This window comes from Stenella coeruleoalba (genome assembly GCF_951394435.1).
Source record: "Stenella coeruleoalba genome assembly, chromosome: 12".
In the NCBI taxonomy this organism is placed as follows: domain Eukaryota; kingdom Metazoa; phylum Chordata; class Mammalia; order Artiodactyla; family Delphinidae; genus Stenella; species Stenella coeruleoalba.
In genome coordinates, this window is record NC_137158.1 from 34,721,502 (window position 1) to 34,743,486 (window position 21,985).

The 21,985-nt window shown below is 36.2% G+C and overlaps 1 protein-coding gene across 9 annotated transcripts in view; it reads left to right on the top strand.

Moving 5' to 3' along the window:
• Positions 1–21,985, top strand: part of GRIK2 (glutamate ionotropic receptor kainate type subunit 2) — a 641,759-nt gene that overhangs the window by 451,275 nt on the left and 168,499 nt on the right. For 8 of the 9 annotated variants that reach the window (XM_079938731.1, XM_079938723.1, XM_079938729.1 and 5 more), the window contains one exon: positions 4,820–5,026. In XM_079938731.1, the coding sequence (XP_079794857.1) occupies positions 4,820–5,026 (207 nt within the window). Of the gene's footprint in view, positions 1–4,819; positions 5,027–12,784; positions 12,893–21,985 lie in introns of those variants that run through there. The other variant, XM_079938730.1, reaches the window with a different exon arrangement.

Below are 21,985 nucleotides of genomic sequence, written 5' to 3' on the forward strand. Positions count from 1 at the left end.
TTCCAGTAGGGGAAGAAAGAAACACACACACCCCAATAAATAAATACACATATACATACGTACATACACACGTGCATACATACATACTTCAGATTGGGCTATGAGGAAAATAAAGCAAGGTAAAACACTAGAGAGTAACTTAGAAGGGAGAGGTAGTTTATATATAGTGTGTTTTTTCTGAAGAGGTGATATTTGAGCAGAGACCTGAATGATGAGAATGAAACAGCCATGTGAAGATCTTAGGAAAGATCCTCCCAGTCAGAAAAGGAGAGAAAAGAAGGCGATGCAAAGACCTCGGGTCAGGAATGAGCTTGGCAAGTTTGAGGACAAGACCAGTGTTCCTGGACATGATGAGAGAGGGGAATGAGAAGCTAAGGTTAGAGAGGAAAGCGGGCAGGGCCTTGAAGGCCAGCATAAGCAGTTTTGCTTTTATTCTAGTGTCAGTGAAAAGGCACTGATAGGCTGTAAGCAGGTACATGATAAAATCATTTACTTTTCACAAGATCTCTGTGACTTTCTATGGAGAGTGGACTGTGGGGACATATAAATGGAAAAGAGAGGTAAGAGGCTACTATAGGAATCCAGATGATAAATAAAAATTGCGTGAACCACAGTGGCAGCAGGGATGATGGGAAGAAATTGATGAGTTCAAAATACGTTTTGGGGCTTCCCTGGTGGCACAGTGGTTAAGAATCCGCCTGCCAACACAGGGGACATGGGTTCGAGCCCTGGTCTGGGAAGATCCCACATGCCGTGGAGCAGCTAAGCCCATGCGCCCCAACTACTGAAGCCTGTGCTCTAGAGCCCACGAGCCACAACTACTGAGCCCGTGTGCCACAACTACTGAAGCCCGTGTGCAGTAGAGCCCATGCTCTGCAACAAAAGAAGCCACTGCAATGAAAAGCCCGTGCACTGCAACGAAGAGTAGCCCCCGCTCACCACAACCAGAGAAAAGCCCACGCGCAGCAATGAAGACCCAATGCAGCCAAAAAATAAAATAAAATAAATGTATTAAAAAAAAATATGTTTGGACAGAAGAACTTGTACGATTTCCAAAGGTTAGAACAGAGAGTGAGAGTGACTCCCTAGCTTTTGAGTTGATCACTTTTGTGAGTGCTGGAACCATTTATCAAGATGAAAACACATGGTAGAACAACAGGTTTCAGGGGTCATGAGAAGGAATTTGTTATTCTAAATGCATTGGCAGTCTAGGGATGGTTTGAAGTGGTGACGGTGATATAATTCAATGTATACTCTAAGAAGATCATTTTTGTTGCTCTGTAGTGAATGAGCAAAAAGAAGGGGAAGCAAGGATGATGCCTCAGTGACTGGCTTGAGTAACTGGAAACTTTCCACTTTCTGAAAGCAGAGAGAACTGAAAAGGTGTACAAGTACAAAGAAGAATTCAGTTTGGGAATTAAGGGATATGAGATGTCTATGAAGGACTAAGTGGTGCTGACAAGTGCTGCTGGAGATGTGTGCCCAAGACTTACTTGGAGAGGTCTGGGTCAGATATATAAATTTTGGAGTCATCAGCATAAAGATGTTATTGAATTTGATGTGTATGGGTAAGATCATTTAGGGATGTATTTTAAGAAAAGAAGGGGAGAGGGGCCACAACCAAGTCTTAAGTGTCATCGGCATTTAGAATAAGGTAGAAAAGAAACAACAACAAAGTGTCCTGAGAAGCAGGTTATTGGAACAAGTACATATACTTTGAAATTAATTCTATATAAGGAGACAGATTGATTATTAAGGGGAGAGAAAATGGCTCAGTTAATTAGGTCTTGGAGCAAGTGAAAGGTGATGGGGATGTGCTTTGTATCTTTCTTTTTGTCTCTCCAGATTCATTCTTTACTCTTCTTCACTCTCTCAGAGGAGGGTGACCTGTGCGAATCACATTAATAGACTGCTGTACCCTCTGACTTTTGATTGGTTTTGACTAATGGGAAGCCCCAGAAGGAGATCAAAGGGAGGGAAGACAGCAAGGTCATGGTTTCTATCCTCATGGATCCCTCCTGTAGTTGCCTTATACTGCTTGTATTTCTCAACTGAATATCACTATTCTGCTCAAAGTGGCATCCTGTGTTGGGACCCTGACTGATAAAAGAATCAGGACGTAAGTGTAGAGATTGGTCCAATAAGCACAGGGCCAATTCCTCCATAGCAGTAGACAAAGGAAAGAGAAAATGAGCACAGATAAATGGCTCTGGTGGATTTTGTGGTCTGAAGGTAAAGGTATCACATGTGATTGCTTTTAATTTCTTGCTGAGGTAATTAACTGAGTATTAGAGTGGGAAGCTGTAAGTATAAAGAAAAATGGATAAAATGTTCATCTCATAGAGTTGGAAATGGATACTACCATAAAATGTTTAAGGATATTAATTTTAGGTGTAAACAATTAGCAGTGTTCTACTCTTCAGGAGTGGGCATGGGAAAGACAAAAAGTTTCTGTAAGGCATGGTTTTGTAAAGCTGAATACCCCAGCACAAGACGGGCAAAGGGCATGAAAATGCATGTAGTATAGAAATTATGCTAGTGGACCAAGGGATGTCGGGCTGACAGTGAAGTGAGGAAGGGGTTGATAGATAATGGCAAAATGTGGAGGTCACTGTGTTAGAGGTCTTTATGGAACTGAAGAATTGTAGGCATGGGTGTGATTGAACTATGAGTTGGATTAATGGGCTGTTAGAAATCCTGATTCAGAGGTATATCATTTTCTGAGAAATGCAGAGTGCAGTTTTGATCATGGGGGAGAGGGAGGCTAAATGAGAGAAGGATTTGGCAATGAGGAGGTAAAAGGATTGAGTGTGACCATGCTGATCCAAATGGATTTTGAATACAATAGAGAAGGTTGATAAGATTTGGAAGAGAGAAAAATTGTCATCCAGTTGCTAAAAATTAGAAAAATAAAGGCTTCTCTTCACACTTATCCCACAGATCTTAGTAAATCTTCTGATTCAAATTTCATTGGATAACAGCAATTGTAAAGAGAGAGCCGGGTGTAGGAGGGTGGCATGAACCTCAGAGAAGCAAAGATTATCTCAGGAGGCAGGGGAAGAAATGGTCTGGGGCCACAATGAGGGGCAAGGGAAGGCACCAATGTGCTTCTGTCCCTGAGGGGTGTGGGGGTGACACTGAAGAGAGTCTCTGGGACAGAGGATATAGTTCAGTAAGGCAGGAATGAAAGGGACATTCCAAAAATTGCATGAAGATGTGGAACAAGGTGCTGACCTTTGAGCAGGACTTCTTTCCCACAGTGGAACATCAGAAGAGCAGGAAACTGATCAAGCTAGAGTGTGCATGAAACAGTAGGGTTAGGCCAGGTCAAAGGATATGGGAAGAAAGATGGAATTAGCCTTGTTTCTGAGATGAGTATGGGTGAGCTGACACACTGCTGTTTGTCCAAAACTCCTTTAGGTATTATGGCCCTCATGAGATGACTGTTTTCCTGGGGTTGGGAGGAGGGTGATTGCATTGCTAGATGGACTGGCATGGCAGCCTCCTAAGCTTTTTCACTTTGCATTGTCTTTCTCTAAGAGAGAAGCTTCCAGAGGTTTTGCCCATTGTCAAATAGTAAGTAGTAGAGCCAATTGCACCCTGGTTTAGTTACAGGACAGTCTGTCACACCATGCTTCACCCACTCCCAATAAAATATGCTAATACATGGATTCTCTTACCCCTTAGTTAAACATATAATCTTTAATAGGGCCTTGCAGAGCCTTACAAGCAAGGTTCCTCACTTGGCTCTTCATCCTTACCTTGTTCAACTAGTTCCCTCACATACTGGATGTGACTTCAATCATATTGATGGCTGTTGTCCTCGTCCCTAGGTGCTCTAGTATCATATTGATCTCAGGCTTTTTACTGCTGTGGCCTTGTCCTGACATGCTCTTCTTTCAGATTTTCAAATGGCTAGACTCCTTCTCATCTTTTAGGTTCTAGTGCATGTTTCATCTCCTCAGAAAAGGTTTCCAGACATATTACTCAATTCTGTCTTATCTTCTCTTATCTTGCCAAGTACCTTGATGTCATTCAATATCTTATTGCCCTAGTTTATGTTTTTATACAATTTATCAGCATCAGAAGTAATGTGTTCTGGTCGTTTAGGCATTTATTATTGTTTTCTTCCCCTATATCATGAACTTCATTTCTCAGGGATTTCTCATTTATATAGAGGAGGGCTGGCTCATAGTAGGCTCCATAAAATCTTGTTGGATGAATGCATAAGCACTTGATAAACATTAGTTTCTTCTATATTCTAAAGTAAGCTACTACTTTTTGTCTTATAATTATAGTAGTTGTAATTTTCATGGTTCTTAGAACAAAATGAGATCATGTATATAAAAGTCCCTAATTCAGTTCTAAGCACATGATAGGCAATTAGGTAATGACTTTTTTTCATTCTTTTATCAATAAACCTCACTGAAACAGCACACCAGAAATTAATTATATGGTATAATTCAGATTGGGGTATTGTAATCATAGTGAAATTATGTCTTAGTGTTATACATTGTATAGTATATATCTCATTATATATTATTTATTATATGTGATATAAGATGTGGTATAAGATATATATCATTTTTATTATATAGTTGTGGCGAAGTTATATTTAAATATTCTCTTGTGAGACCCAAGTATTCCCAAAGTAATCTGCCTTATTAGTGTTTCAAACTATATTAATTACAATTAGAAGAAAATAAAATTGACTGTTCTAAATTAAAGTGAAATTTTCTATCTTGTAAGAAACTTATAATTGTGATAGTAAGTTTCATGATTAACTGACACTTCCTACCTTCATGTTCGCTGTTTCCAGGAAGAACCCTATGTCCTGTTTAAGAAGTCTGACAAACCTCTTTATGGAAATGATCGATTTGAGGGCTATTGCATTGACCTCCTCAGAGAGCTATCTACAATCCTTGGCTTTACATATGAAATTAGACTTGTGGAGGATGGGAAATATGGAGCCCAGGATGATGCCAATGGACAATGGAATGGAATGGTCCGTGAACTAATTGATCATGTAAGTCCCTTTTCTCATTATTTATTAACTTTGGAAGATTTCTAATAGATTTACTTTTTTTTTTTTTTTTTTGATGGTCAGGGGTTAATAATGTCAGAGAACAGTAATGTATTTTAAGTAGTTATTTTTTTCAATAATGTTATTAAAAGTATATATTATTTCTGACAAATACACAGGATGTAAGGGATGTATATAGTTCTATTAGAAACAAATGTCTGTCTTAAATTACCTAGTAGTTAGTGATTTAATATCTTGAAGTATTTGGTCCTAATTTATAAAATGGAATGTGTTTTTTTTTTATTTAACATCTTTATTGCAGTATAATTTAATTGCTTTACAATGTTGTATTAGTTTCTGCTGTACAGCAAAGTGAATCAGCTATACATATACATATATCCCCATATCCCATCCCTCTTGCATCTCTCTCCCACCCTCCTATCCCACCCCTCTAAGTGGTCACAAAGCACCACTGCTGCTGCTTCCTACTAGCTATCTGTTTTACATTTGGTAGTGTATATATGTCAGTGCTACTCTCTCACTTCGTACCAGCTTACTCTTCCCCCTCCCCGTGTCCTCAAGTCCATTCTCTATATCAGCGTCTTTATTCCTGTCCTGCCCCTGGGTTTGTCAGAACCATTTTTTTTTTTTTTTTTTGTAGATTCCATATATATGTGTTAGCATACAGTATTTGTTTTTCTCTTTCTGACTTACTTCACTCTGTATGACAAACTCTAGGTCCATCCACCTACTACAAGTAACTCAGTTTTGTTTCATTTCTTTTTATAACTAATATTCCATTGTATTTATGTGCCACATCTTCTTTATCCATTCATCTGTCGATGGATACTTAGGTTGCTTCCACGTCCTACCTATTGTAAATAGTGCTGCAATGAACATTGTGGTACATGACTCTTTTTGAATTATGGTTTTCTCAGGGTATATGCCCAGTGGTGGGATTGCTGGGTCATATGATAGCTCTATTTTTAGTATTTTAAGGAACCTCCATACTGTTCTCCATAGTGGCTGTATCAATTTCCATTCCCCACAACAGTGCAAGAGGGTTCCCTTTTCTCCACAACCTCTCCAGCATTTATTGTTTGTAGATTTTTTGATGATGGCCATTCTGACTGGTGTGAGGTGATACCGCAATGCAGTATTGATTTGCATTTCTCTAATGATTAGTGTTGTTGAGCATCCTTTCATGTGTGTGTTGGCAATCTGTATATCTTCTTTGGAGAAATGTCTATTAAGGTCTTCTGCCCATTTTTGGATTGGGTTGTTCCTTTTTTAAATATCAAGCTGCATGAGCTGTTTATATATTTTGGAGATTAATCCTTGGTCCGTTGATTCATTTGCAAATATTTTCTCCCATTCTGAGGGCTGTCTTTGGTCTTGTTTATGGTTTCCTTTGCTGTGCAAAAGCTTTGAAGTTTCATTAGGTCCCATTTGTTTATTTTTGTTTTTAGTTCCATTACTCTAGGAGGTGGATCAAAAAAGATCTTGCTGTGATTTATGTCAAAGAGTGTTCTTCCTATGTTCTCCTCTAAGAGTTTTATACTGTCCAGTCGTACATTTAAGTCTCGAATGCATTTTGAGTTTATTTTTGTGTATGGTATTAGGGAGTGTTCTAATTTCATTCTTTTACATGTAGCTGTCCAGTTTTCCCAGCACCACTTATTGAAGAGACTGTCTTTTCTCCATTGTATATCCTTGCGTCCTTTGTCATAGATTAGCTGGTCATAAGTGTGTGGGTTAACCTCTGCACTTTCTATCTTGTTCCATTGATCTATGTTTCTGTTTTTGTGCCAGTACCGTATTGTCTTGATTACTGTAGCTTTGTAGTATAGTCTGAAGTCAGGGAGTCTGATTCCTCCAGCTCCATTTTTTTCCCTCAAGACTGCTTTGGCTATTCGGGGTCTTTTGTGTCTCCATACAAATTTTAAGTTTTTTTGTTCTAGTTCCGTAAAAAATGCCATTGGTAATTTGATAGGGATTGCATTGAATCTGTAGATTGCTTTAGGTAGCATAGTCATTTTCATAATATTGATTCTTCCAATCCAAGAACATGGTATATCTCTGCATCTTTTGGTATCATCTTTAATTTCTCTCATCAGTGTCTTATAGTTTTATGCATACAGGTCTTTTGTCTCCCTAGGTAGCTTTATTCCTAGGTATTTTATTCTTTTTGTTGCAGTGGTAAATAGGAGTGTTTCCTTAATTTCTCTTTCAGATTTTTCCTCATTAGTGTATAGGAATGCAAGAGATTTCTGTGCATTAATTTTATATCCTGCAACTTTACCAAATTCATTGATTAGCTCTAGTAGTTTTCTGGTGGCATCTTTAGGATTCTCTATGTATAGTATCATGTCACCTGCAAACAGTGACAGTTTTACTTCTTCTTTTCCAATTTGTATTCCTTTTATTTCTTTTTCTTCTCTGATTGCTGTGGCTAGGACTTCCAAAACTATGTTGAATAACAGTGGTGAGAGTGGACATCCTTGTCTTTTTCCTGATCTTAGAGGAAATGGTTTCAGTTTTTCGCCATTGAGAATGATGTTTGCTGTGGGTTTGTCATATATGGCCTTTATTATGTTGAGGTAGGTTCCCTCTATGCCCACTTTCTGGAGAGTTTTTATCATAAATGGGTGTTGAATTTTGTCAAAAGGTTTTTCTGCATCTATTGACATGATCATATGGTGTTTATTCTTCAGTTTGTTAATATGGTGTATCACGTTGATTAATTTACGTATATTGAAGAATCCTTGCATCCCTGGGAAAAATCCCACTTGATCATGGTGTATGATCCGTTTAATGTGCTGTTGGATTCTGTTTGCTAGTATTTTGTTGAGGATTTTTGCATCTATATTCATCAGTGATATTGGTCTTTAATTTTCTTTTTTTGTAGTATCTTTGTCTGGTTTTGGTATCAGGGTGATGGTGGCCTCATAGAATGAGTTTGGGAGTGTTCCTTTCTCTATAATTTTTTGGAAGAGTTTGAGAAGGATCGGTTTTATCTCTTCTCTAAATGTTTGATACAATTCACCTGTGAAGCCATCTGGTCCTGGATTTTTGTTTGTTGAAGATTTTTTTTTTTTTTTTTTTTTGCAGTATGCGGGCCTCTCACTGTTGTAGCCTCTCCCGTTGCAGAGCACAGGCTCTGGATGCGCAGGCTCAGTGGCCATGGCTCACGGGCCCAGCCGCTCCACAGCATGTGGGATCTTCCCAGACCAGGGCACGAACCCGTGTCCCCTGCATCAGCAGGCGGACTCTCAACCACTGCGCCACCAGGGAAGATTTTTAATCACAGTTTCAATTTCATTACTTGTGATTGGTCTGTTCATATTTTCTATATCTTCCTGGTTCAGTCTTGGAAAGTTATACCTTTCTAAGAATTTGTCCATTTCTTCCAGGTTGTCCGTTTTATTGGCATAGAGTTGCTTGTGGTAGTCTCTTAGTATACTTTGTATTTCTGCGGTGTCTATTATAACTTCTCCTCTTTCATTTCTAATTTTACCGATTTGAGTCCTCTCCCTCTTTTTCTTGATGAGTCTGGCCAGTGGTTTATCAATTTTGTTTATCTTCTCAAAGAACCAGCTTTTAGTTTTATTGATCTTTGCTATCGTTTTCTTTGTTTCTATTTCAGTTATTTCTGCTCTGATCTTTATGATTTCTTTCCTTCTGCTAACTTTGGGTTTTGTTTGTTCTTCTTTGTCTAGTTCTTTTAGGTGTAAGGTTAGATTGTTTATTTGAGATTTTTCTTGCTTGTTGTGGTAGGCTTGTATAGCTATAAACTTCCCTCTTATAACTGGTTTTGCTGTATCCCATAGGTTTTGGATCGTGGTGTTTTCATTGTCATTTGTCTCTAGGTGTTTTTTGATTTCCTCTTTGATTTCTTCAGTGATCTCTTGGTTATTTAGTAAGGTAGTGTTTAGCCTCCATGTGTTTGTGTTTTTTACATTTTTTCCCCTGTAATTCATTTCTAATCTCATAGCATTGTGGTCAGAAAAGATGCTTGATATGATTTCAGTTTTCTTAAATTTACTGAGGCTTGATTTGTGACCCAAGATGTGATCTTCTTAAATAATTCTGAAAGCTTTCCACTTCTCTCCATCTCCACAGTCACATAGATTAAATTCCCAATATGAGAATCTTCCCCTTTTAATCTGTTATCTAACTATATCATTCAACTAAAGTCTTGTTTCAGGAAGAGAAATCTGATCATGCCCCTCTTTTGCATAAAGTCTTTCAATAGTTTTCGTTGTCCTAAGGATATAGGACCAACTGTATAATATATTTACAAGCCCTTCTACGTTTGGTTATTGTTTCTCTCCTATGGAAATCTTTCTGACCCTTCAAATAGACTCTCAGACCTTCTCCACCTTGCTTTCTCTGTTGGGAGGTTCCCTTACATAGAGTAAAGCAACAGGGCTTCCCAGTCAGTGTTCCAAGGGAGAGAGGAGAGTAAGGTTAGAATATTTATTTTCCTCCTCATTCCCTGAGATGTCGTCTTGAGCTGGCTTGTGCCCCCTCACTGAATGTCACAGTTTCTCATAATAGTGCCTGCTCTACACAAATGTCTCTCCTGCTCTCAGTTCCAGTTTACACCCTACATAGCTTTCTTTAATTCTGATCTTAGGGGTGGTTACCGCTTAGCTGCTAAAAGCCTTGGGTTCCTGCACCATTCCTTAAAATTTCCATTCACCAATGGTTCTCAAAGTATATTCCATAGACCTGCAACATCAGTATCACTTTCAAACTTGTTAGAAATGCAAATTTTCAGGTCCTACTCTAGACCTACCAGGTCTGAAACTCTGCAGTGAAACCTGGCAATCTATTTTAACAAGGCTTACTGATGAGATTCTGATGTTCCCTGAAGTTTGAGAATCATAAGTCCTTTTGTGAGTAAACCCTGCTCAGGTATCTTCATTTGAGTGTGCACCTGTTTTCTGTTGAGACCCTGACTGGTGAAGCTTTTTATATTTTCACTTATCCTGCTCTCTCCAGCCACATCCAGGTGGACTTTATTCAGTCTTGTTCTCCTTTGCCTCCTGTCTAGTTTTCTGTCCCCAGCACTCTAAACCCCAGTCCAGCTCACCTCGTCTAAATTGCTTTTGCTTAGTTTCAAAAACACTTCCCCCGTGAGGCTTCTCCATCCCACCGCAGGAAGCCCACCTGCTATGAGCTTCCACATCGTTCTTATTACATAACACCATCACACTTTATTTTAATTACCAGCTTAATATCTACTCTATTTACTTGCATCTAAGTAGTATAATAGTTATAATATCAAGCAAGGCTATTTCAGTTGCAAGTGTAAGAAACACGACTAAATATAGCTTACACAAACATTTTTTTAAAAGCCCCACATTACAAAAAACATCCAACAGTGATTTTCACTTCAAGTACATTGGATCCAGGGTCTTAAAGTAGGCCATTGTATGCGTTGGCCTCTCTTTCACTGCCTTGTTATCTCTTGGCTTTGCTCTCTTTATAGATTTTATTCTTAAACACTTTCTTTCCACATGGTGACAAAGGAGGCTCAAGTTGGCACTAGGCCAGCGGCTTTCAACTAGGGGCAATTTTTTCTCCAGGAGACATTTGGCAATGTTGGGAGACATTTTTATTGTCACAACTTAAGGAGGTGGGAGAGATGTTGCTACTGCCATCAAGGGGTAGAGGCTAGAGATGCTAGTCTCTAAATAATGTACAAGATAGCCCCTCACAACAAAAAATTACTTGCCTCAAATATCAATAGTGTTGAAGTTTAGAAACTCTAATCTAGGTTTATCTGTTTCTTAGAGTCCTCCTTCTGAAAGAGATAGTGGTCTCCTTTTGCCAAAGTGTCAGCAAAATCTATTGCAGAGTGTTGGGGGGAGGTGGGAGGGGTGTCCGCTGGGCCAGCTTTGGACCATGTGCCAATCTGGGAACTAATCCATAAGGCTGGGGTAGAGGAGGTGGTTATTGGAATGGCCACACTTGGATCATATGTCGACATCTGGAACTGTGGGACAGAATCGGCCACATCTGAATTATGGTACTTATAATTTTTATGTGAACTTGGGGGCAGAGGCAAGCAATATTTATTTTAAACCAGCTATATGCCAATCCATTTTCTAGATGTTCTAGGTTTTACTTGGTTAAGTAGAAGGGGAATAACCATCAAGAGGCTGAATTTATTCAGGTGTTGTGATGGGGAAATATAATTAAAAATAAGATCTTCGTCCAATCCAGAAAACTTCTCCACAAAGCTAGAAGAAAAAGAAAATTTTATTATTGAATAAGCATTACACTAGAATGTGATGTACACTATAGGCAATTTGCTAAGAGATTGCAAAGACAGAAGTATCACCCTTTTATGTAGCCAAGCAGACACAACGCATTACATATGTGTTTTCAAGATAAGCAATAACTAGTCCTCAAGAAATCTTGAAAGTACTATTTATCACATGTAGTTCATATTAAATTTATTTGGTTATTGAGGTGACCATCTGTGTTAGATAATTGGCTTTATACAGTAGAAAAATAAGCTTCTCATATCTTTATGACAGCAGGTAGATTTTAGGCACTTGCCCACCAAAGTTAGCTCCTACCCTCCCACAGAAATTTGGAGTTAGGGTGCACTCTTCCTTGGTGATTCCTTTTCAAAGACATACCTCCCAGGTCCTTGAGAAAGGCATCCCCTGGTGGGAAACCTGGCAAGAGGCGTAACTAACTTTTAAAGATTTATATACATTTCAAAAAGAGAGAGAGAAAGCACTTAAAATTATAAGTTTTCTTAAGTAAATGTTCTAAGAAAAGGGGAGGGGTCTCTTATTATTTTCAATAGAGAGAATTGAGTCTCATGTTTAATTTGAATTTGTCCTTACAGTTGCAGGTCTAATTATTTTAGTAATAACTGTTTTTAACACCTTCTTCTCTCTCCTTCCTTCTTGAGAGGACCCTCAATGTATAGGGTTTGACAAGATCTCTCAAATTCATTTTAATCTAACCAGGGACAGTTATTGGTGGTACGATATGAAGGTAGCACCTCAGAAAGTTATAAGGAGAAAGTGGCTCCCTGAGGCATTGTTAGTCCTTGGAAAATGACAAGACTTTCCCCTAAAAACACCTTCCTCCCCCATCATTTCCACAACAGGGCTGCATAACATGTGTACTAGTAAGTACTTGGTGAGACAGTTGTGGGTTCAAGTCTTAATTCTTTTACTGTGTAGCTTTATGCCTTGGGCACATTGCTTTAAACTCTTTAAGCCTTAGTTTTCTCAAAAATAAAATAATGTCATATTAATAATTAGGAATTATATATATATATATATATATATATATATATACACACACACACACACATATGTTTCCTAATGCGGTGTCTGACAAATAATAGATAATCAACAAATGGAGACATAATAAGTTTGAACTAATAAGTTCAAAGTTTTTGTCTTCTTACTTATCCTATATTTCTACTATAGTGTTTATGAGTATTCTTGTTGAAGACTAAAAAGTATATTTAGACAGTATTACAATGATAAAGATGTAGGGATTATAGTTGGTATTGATATTAATTTTATATTGAATTATAGTAAAATCAGTGTTAAGTTTTTTGTGGTTTTTTTTTTACATCTTTATTGGAGTATAATTGCTTTACAATGGTGTGTTAGTTTCTGCTTTATAACAAAGTGAATCAGTTATACATATACATATGTTCCCATATCTCTTCTCTCTTGTATCTCCCTCCCTCCCACCCTCCCTATCCCACCCCTCCAGGCGGTGACAAAGCACCCGAGCCGACATCCCTGTGCCATGCGGCTGCTTCCCACTAGCTATCTACCTTATGTTCGTTAGTGTGTATATGTCCATGCCTCTCTCTCGCCCTGTAACAAAAAATTTTTGTGAGCCATCAAACTGATTAAACTCTTTATCAGGACACTATTTTACTGTATCAGTTCACTGCATCCACAGTCTTCTGTATTAAGGTATATACATGGTAGCGTTCATTTGCTTCAAATATACTGAAAATAACTAGGGGACACAAATAACAGGATTGCAGCAAGTGTTCAGCATTCAAGAATATTTATTGAAAGAATGACACAAATGGTCCACAGTGTGCCACAACAAATGTGAAACTCAAGCATCTTGCTCCTTAGAGAATATGTGACATATTTTCCAAATGCTTTTCTTCTTATGTTGTCTTCCGGGGGCCTCAATGAAAGTGTCTATTCATGCTCCAAGGAAAGAAATAAGGAGTGACATATTTTCCTCAGAAAATTAAAAGCATCATAACTTTTTGTGTAATATTTTATGAAATATTTGATGGAGTTTTTTCACTCTTAAAAGCAAGCTTAGTTATTAAACCTGACATAGAAGTGATGAGTACACAGAAACTTGCTAATGCAACCATTGTATTAAGTTGGACATACATTTACTTGTAGCTTTGGGCTATGTATTCCTTATGGCTAGTAACTCATTTGTGGGCTCATGAGACAACTGTTTTTTGTTATTCATAATTCCAACTAGAGTCATCCGTAAGCATGAGGGGAAACACCTAAGCTGCTATAAGCTAGCAGCACATATTATTATGGGACTCCTTGAAGGAGACAAGGGCTGTTGCATTACTTTCCAGTCTTTGGTGATGTTTGCCTTGGCAGTGGAAAACCAGGAAGATTTATGCTTGTAAACATCCATACATAAGTTAATAAAGCAGGATGTCAAGTCTCTTTTTGTGCAGGCTAAAAATAGACCTCAGATCTGTCCCTACCTTCCAGTTTTACACCCACCAACCTAGTTCAGACACTTGCCACCTCATTATGTATATATTATGTACCTCCTGCCTCTTTAGGAATCCACCTACACATTATAGTCATGTTCTTCTTTGATAACTAGTGACTTCTCAGAGCTGTCCCACTCAAAGTATTGCAGAGATGCCAATAGATTGTACTATAAACTTTCAAGTACGCATGTTGACCTTTCATTTATTTCTCACTGTCCCCTGACACCTAGTGGCTCATGCAGTCCTTAAGCTCTTTCACCTTGTCACCTGTTTTAAAGTACACCTCCAGGGTTCCATGTTGGGACTCTGCTTACCTAGGCTTTTCCTGATCATTTCACACTTGTAAAGAACCCACTTATATAAACACCTGTAGAACTCCTACTTCTGCTGCTTGATCACAGACACTCCTTGCTACTTGAAATCCTTTGTCCTTTCATCTTTCACGCAGAATAAGCCCCAGCTGGAGGCAAATTTCCTAACGCCTTTAAGCCAGTGATCTGCAGGGGGCTTCTCTGATCTAGTGTCTTAATGCTGATAAAATCTGTGAGGGAATACTGTGTACTCATACTCCTCAGATCTACAGTTACTTCTTAACTGCAAATTTGGGAATTTGGGTGCTTTCTATCTATCTACCTATGCTGTGTAAGCCTTGGGAAAGCTACTTATTCTGTTTTAAGGTCAGTTTTATCACATGTACCGGGGCAATAATGATACTCACTCATAGAATGATGGTGTGGATTGAATGTTAATATCTGAGAGTGGAGCAGCAGTGTAGCCATTTTTAACTTATTCAGATACATCAGTGGCACAGCAGAGATGGGGGATGGATGGGGGCGACACAGGGAAGGGGAGAAGGATGACAACAGAGAGAAAGAACAAATTAAATGTTGTCTGACAGTGATGCTGAACCCACTGTAGGTCTCATGCCTTGCTGTGTGAAAGCTCCTGGCACAGATGTATACTCTCACGTACACAGATACAGACTTTAAAACAAAGAAGTAACCTAACTTCTAGTCAAAAACTGCTAATTAATCTGGTATGCAGCTATAGGAATTGAGTTCATTTCTATGACTGGAATGTTTAATGAGTCTTCGAATCATATTTGAGAAGCTGACTCTGAGGACATGAATGTATGACACAGGTGTGTTACCTGTCAAATAGGAAATATTATTATTATTACTGTTAATATATCCGAAGGGATACCAAATGTTTTCTTTCATGTTGTTTTATCTTGGCTATTAAACACCAGGAGTTAATTTGATTATGGTTAAACCATGATTGTATTTAAAACAGATAATTGACAATATGTATGCTATGGTATTATCAGAGGGCATTTTTTTATCATTCCCACTAAAAAACAAGAGATTTTTTAAAGCCATCTTCTCAGTCTTTTTACATCATTAGAATTGTTTAGATCAGACTATGAGAAGTGTTTGTTTGTTGTTACTTAGCTCTTTAAGAGATGCCAAAGAACTTTACAACTTCTTTGGGCTTAGAAAGACTTCTCTTTTAATATCATTAACGGTTTGTGGTTGGTAAGAGAGTAGATTGGTCAATAAAAGCTTTTTTTTTCTTTTTAATGAAGCTCTTTTTTATAACTTCAAGTGCTGTTGAAATTTTAAAAGCAAACAAACAAAAACTTGATCATTTGACAGATTAAAAAAAGAATGAGAAAATTTCTGTTTTAGTTTATAAAACAACTATGGCAAAGTGGGAAGTCTGTTAGGACCTAATTCCCCCTTATTTTACATAATTTTTAAGAAGACCAGTGATGCTATGGTTTTCCAGCTGCCTGAATGCTTCCCAGCATGCTGCCTCAGCAATGCAATCAGTGTTTAACATTATCAAGCGTTTTGTGATTCATGAATAAGCCTTGGAGGACCTCACTTACTTAGCCTTGCCTTCTAATTGGTCTTTTATTACATACTAGGGAGGAAATCAAACATTTGTTTTTCAAGGAACAGTCTTCAGGTATTATCACAAAAATGAAAAGACTAAATCAAAAAACAGTTTCTAACTAAATAGGAATTGACTTGTGCTGTAGCTCTGAATTTTGATATCATGTTGTCTCAACTCTGCATTCTAGTGGAAGCATTCTAGTATTTCCGTTAAAAAAATTGAATAGGGTTAATATTATTATCACTATTATTATTTTTTAATTTTGGGAAAAATCACTAAAACATAGAAGTACAAATTTATTTATAATTTCCTATGACCGAGAAGTGGCAACTGTAAACATGTTTGTTAACTTTGCTTCAAGTTTCTCTCTTTTAATACAAAAGTTATAAAACATTACAGATAATGTTGAAGTCCCTTACTCACCGTAAAATTTCTCAATTTAGTAGTTCCCAAATCAATTGTAAAAGGTAAAATTACATTTCCCTCATCCCTCCCCACATGTAACCATTCTTAAGTTTGATGTTCTCCTGGTCCATTTTGTATAAATTTCTTAAAGTATTTGGTAGTATTTTTATTTGACCAGTCTCTACTGAGATTCAAATTATTTCCAGTGTTATGCTATGAAAACAAATGCTGTCAGAAAGGACCATGTCTTGTCTTGTTGTCTTGTCTCCTGGAGCACCTGTGTCAAGAGGTTCTCTAAGAGATGTAATGGGAAAGGAATTGCTAGTCAGAGTTTACAGATATTTTCAGTTTCATTAGATATTGAAAATATTGTTCTACAAATTGCTTTACCAATTTACATTTTTGCCAGTAGTTTGTAAGAGTTCTGCTTCTCTGCAAAATCGCTAACATGAGATTCTCACTATTTGAATTTGGTCAGTTTAAAGACACATGGAATCCCATTGCTTTAATTTATATTCCCTGATTACTAGCCTCTTCCCACTCTCTCCATATTTATTAACTTTTTAGTTTCTCTTTCCTGAAAATCCCATTTACTTCCTTTGCCTTTCCTTATTGATACATAGTAATTTGTTATATTTTCTGAATACTAATAATGCAAATATTTTTCCTGGTTAGGATCGTGTCATTTAATTTGTTTAAAGCATGTGTATATGCACATGTCTGTGTTTGTGTGAGTTTTGGTATGAAGTTTTAAAGTTTGAGTTTGTTAATTTACTTATTTTTTTCTTCATAGTTGTGATGTTTTCACTTCTTTGTTGGGGAAATTCTTCCTTAACTGGAACTCATTAAGATATTCTGTTATTTAAGAGTCTTAACGTTTTTGTTTTTCAAATTTAATTCTTTCACCGCATGCAGTTTGTTCATTAAGTCCACACAGGTTGGACTTCAACTTAAGTAAAAGTCTGAATTCCTTCCACTCTCAGCATGAAGATAGACAACCAAATAGTCCAGGCCAGACATATTTGTTAATAATTTTCTTTTCTCTGACAAAAAAGCAACTTAGAAAGCAATTGATTTTTACTTTCAGTGAGAAATCTTGTGACTGTTAACTTAGACCTTAGAGCTATGTATTAGGAAGAGCACATGACGCGTTAAAAAGGGCTAATGTAGTTCTCTATAATTGAAATGTTTTTCTCAATGATTTAAACAGCAAGTTGTTGGAAGTGGAAATGTACTGTCAAATAGTTCAGAGATAAAACTATTGAGAAAGTTACTTCAGAAGCAGGAGACCAAAGACCAGTATAATTCTGATTTATACTGTGTAATAGATTATGATTCACTAGAAATTATCCTATAGTTGGTACTTAGCAACTGCTTGTTGAATGTCTCTTCTGGGAGAGACACTGTTAACTACAGCATTAACAATACCTTTTAAATATAATGGTTTTATTTGATTTTTTCTATGTACTTTCACAGTAACATTGACGTCATGTTTGGAAATATTTAAGTGTTTTTTAAACATAATTTTTTAAAAAAATTTTGAAATTTTGATGTATTATCAAGATTTTTAAAATAAATTATTTCCCTAATAATGATCTCTTGGTATGCTATTTAGTTGTAATATTATAGCAAAAACCGTCATTAAGGATTATTTTATTTTGTAATTATATAATAAATTATTGAATAAATATCCTCCATGGATACTACTGAGTTCTTCAAACATGATTCTTGAACTTAAAATACTTAAAATATTGGTAAAGTAAATGCTTTGGATATAAATATGGTCAGAAAAAATAGCACAAGACATAATTTGAAGCTTAAGAGGAAGTAAAATGCTAAATTGGGATTATAGAGACTCCTATAGATGTATAGAAACTCCTAACACTCCTATACATCCAATACATAATTTTGCCTCTGACAAAACAATATACAACTAATCAGTCTCACACTGCAGGACACTGAAACTTTTCTTTGACATAGTCAGGAAAGGCTTCTTAAAAAAAGAAAGCTTTTAAAAAGCTTCTTAAATGAACAGAGGGAAACAGATTAGAATGGAGAAGGCTTGAAGTTGAGAATTTGATGATGACTCAAGCAAATAAAGTACTATATAAAGATGAAAGTAGAAAAATAAATTAAGGGCAAGGGTATTCTGGGAGAAAATTGCCCACAGGGGCAGATCAAAAATCTAGAATTATTTGAGTTCAATAATAAGAAGTTTGTATTTGAGTCAGAGAGTGAATTTACAGTGACACTGTTAAAGCAGGGGGCTGGAAAATCTGTTTATCTGTGGTATATGGCATTACTTAATAATAAACACTGATTCGCATCTACCGTTATCAGAAAAGCAGAATAAATGTAACTGAAATCAGATATAAACAAATGTGGCTTTTAAAAAAAATTTATTTTATATTGGAGTATAGTTGATTAACAATGTTTTGTTAGTTTCAGGTGTACAGCAAAGTGATTCAGTTATAAGTATACCTGTATCTATTCTTTTTCAAATTCTTTTCCCATTTAGGTTATTATAGAGTATTGAGCAGAGTTCCCTGTGCTATATAGTAGGTCCTTGTTGGTTCTCTATTTTAAATAAATGTGGCTTTTTTTTAAGGTGACATTTTCTTTAGAACATAAAACAAATCTAAACAGTAACAAAACAAAGTCCTAAACAAAAGCTAAAAAAATTCAAAAGTACAATCATTAGCATGAATTTTCTTAATAGAATAAATATGATTTCTTTGTTAACTGCCTGGATTTTCCTTTCTCATAAGTTATGTGGAATTGCTTTTCAAAGTAAATTTGAATAATGGAAATAATATAATTGCCAAAAAATGATATTCTTCATGCTATCCCTAAATGCAAGTATAAGTCAATACTAGTAACTCAGCATTTTTCTGTCTGTCATAATTTTAGCCAGTAAAGATATATAGATAAATATGAATCCTAGGTGAGATAGGCACATAAATAATTTTTATATACTTCAGGTAATGCAATAATTGAGATATTCCCAAGATATTTTGGGAAAACTGAGGGATATATATCTAATCCTGTCTGGGGGGAAAAGGATCAAGGAAGTCTTTAAGCTTAAATTGTAAGAAAACGACAGATGCTTTTTCCAATACACTATATTTAATGCTGCAGTTAATTTAATTTTAGCGAGTAGTTCTACCTGAAGGATATTATTTTATATAACATCACACATGATTAAAATAGTGAACTACAACTTGGTCAGGTTCATTTAAATGTATTGAGAAACAATTGAATTTAAGATAAACTCTGATCTGATTCAGAAAATTTTTGAAGACAGGATTAACAAAAGGAAAGAAGATTTCTGTATCTCTTTGTCTGATAGGTTTATTTTTATTAATTAAGAACAATCTATTGAGAATGAATTTATTTGTTAGCATGTAATTACATTAACCTTAACCAATGTTGTTTTATGCTAAAATCATGTGTCTGCACCCATAGAGTTTCCTAGTCACTTCTAATTACATTTAAGGTTTTCTGGTTCCTCGAGGACATTAAGTTTGCTAAAGATAAAGCCGCTGAAGGGAAAAATTTATTTCTCACAGATTTAATTATGATGATATTTCTGATCAAATTTTTTAAAACATTATCCAACTTGGATTATTGGAAGATCAGAGATACTGTCTATGGGATATATTCAAGTACAAATATATTTACTTGTTTATGTGACAATATTTAGTTTAGTATTAGACAATATAAAACTATATTTTATGTCCTTGTATTTTCTTCTCTTTGGAAATAATTAACTTTCATACCTTATGATGCACTATACTCTTTTCTTTCACCTTAGATTAATGTTTTAGCAACATTTAGATTCCATATATTCTCTCTGATGTCACTTTGTTTTTCAATAGATACATCTTCAGATCTTCAGGCTTCTCTCTCAGTTTACAATATAAGCTCTGGGAGAAACTATATCTCTAGGACTTAGCACAGTGCCTAATACACAATAGATTCTTAATGAGTGTTTGTTAAATAAATCCACCCTATTTTCCATCGCTGTCAGTTTGGCCAATGCCGTTTACAAAGCTACTTACAAATAGGAGTAAGTGGCGGTCAACTTCCGTGCTTTTTCTCCTCCCTGTAGGTGTCAGTGCCTTCACTGAAGCAGGAATGATTTCACATTCATCTTGGTACCTTCCATAACAGTCACCGCAGGACCTCACACAGGGTGGAGATGGTTAATAAAATATCTGTAGAATAAACGAATGGGTAATAGTTGTGCACCTCACCTCTACCCCTCTACACAATGGGAGTACAGTAAACTCCACCTCACACCTGTGACTCTACTCCAAGCCATAGCTGTGCTATCATCACAGATTCCTTCTGAAAAAAATAAATTTGGGTAAGATTGTTGAACTTAAGAGAATTTAGAATTTTAAAATGGAGAAATTAGTCATAGCTACAGAATAATAGGTAAAGGCATTCTGAAATAATATCCCAAATGTAGGCACATAGGAAAGTCATCTTCAAATGTTTCTCAAACAAATGTTGGCAGATATATCAGATAATACATGCTGTAATAATAGGAGGGCATGAGTTAGGGAAAACACTTAGGACAAGACACTTAGAGTAGGTAGCTGTACTTACACCCCCCCAAAAAATAATAGGTACACAAAAGGTTAAAATTGTCACAGTTGTATTTGTATAAATTAAATGAAACCTGATTAGCTAAGACACTATCAAAAGATAGCTTGTCCTCAGGGAAGGAGCAGAATAGAAATATTGTGTGCACTGTAAACAAAGGGACATCAATATAAAAGTAACGATTTTAGCATCAGCTTGTTAGGAAAACAAGTCATACTGGTCATCTGAGCGTTTATCTTTTAAATAATACAGTATCATCTTTATGGATGGAAACATTTCTAGAATGCATTACATATATTTCACTCTTTGAAACTGTAGTTCAGTGAACATAATACAAACTCCAGTTGAAAACTTTATATCTGTCAATGCTTTCATGATAATATTATACTTTACATTGCAATCACCCAGGAATACGAAATTCATGGCTACCAATTTTTTTTCTATGGTTTGTGCTTGAAATGCTGCAAACATTTGCTCAGTAACCATACATTTTGACTCTTATCTTTTTCATAGGTTCAAATGGGTACTTGATTGGTTCACCCAGTCCCCGTTTCCCATCCACTCCAAATGTACCTACCTCACATTCTATCTCAACTTATCTTCTTCAGCTTATTTCCTGTTATGTTTTATTTATTCCAAACTTCCTGAGATACATTTTACCTGCTCTCCTACATAAACCATTACACAGACTAGGTAAATTTTATGTCGATTTTCAACCAGCATTTAAATAATTTGAAAAGCAGTATTTTAAAAGATAATCAGATCTCTTGTCCTGTACTATGACGATATTTCTTCCTAAGTACCCATACAGGACATTAAGAACCAGAGCATGCATTCTTGGGGATAAAAACCCACATCTACTATTTTTTCTCTCATTTTGCTAAGAGGACTATCACAAACATTTTATCTCAAGGATGTTACAGTACAGTAAGTGAGCTATTGTTTCTTAAAGAAACAACTGTTTTTCTTGATTAGATTGCTAAGAGATTAGTGACGGTGATAATCTCTAAGACAGTTTCATTTTTATCACCTAAATTTGTTCCCTTTTTCTTATTTCTTGACTTCTTTTGGATTGAATGGATTTTCTTTGGTCTCATTCCTTTTTTCCACTATTAGTTTAAACTTATAAGCTTTCTTTTTATTTATTATTTTAGTGGCTATTTTAGCAAACATACTTAACAAGCTATCACTATCAAAACAATGCAAGGGCCTTAGAAAACTTAAACTGTGGGATGAGCTTTATTCTAGTTGAACCACCGAATATGAGTGTGCTAGAGTATGTT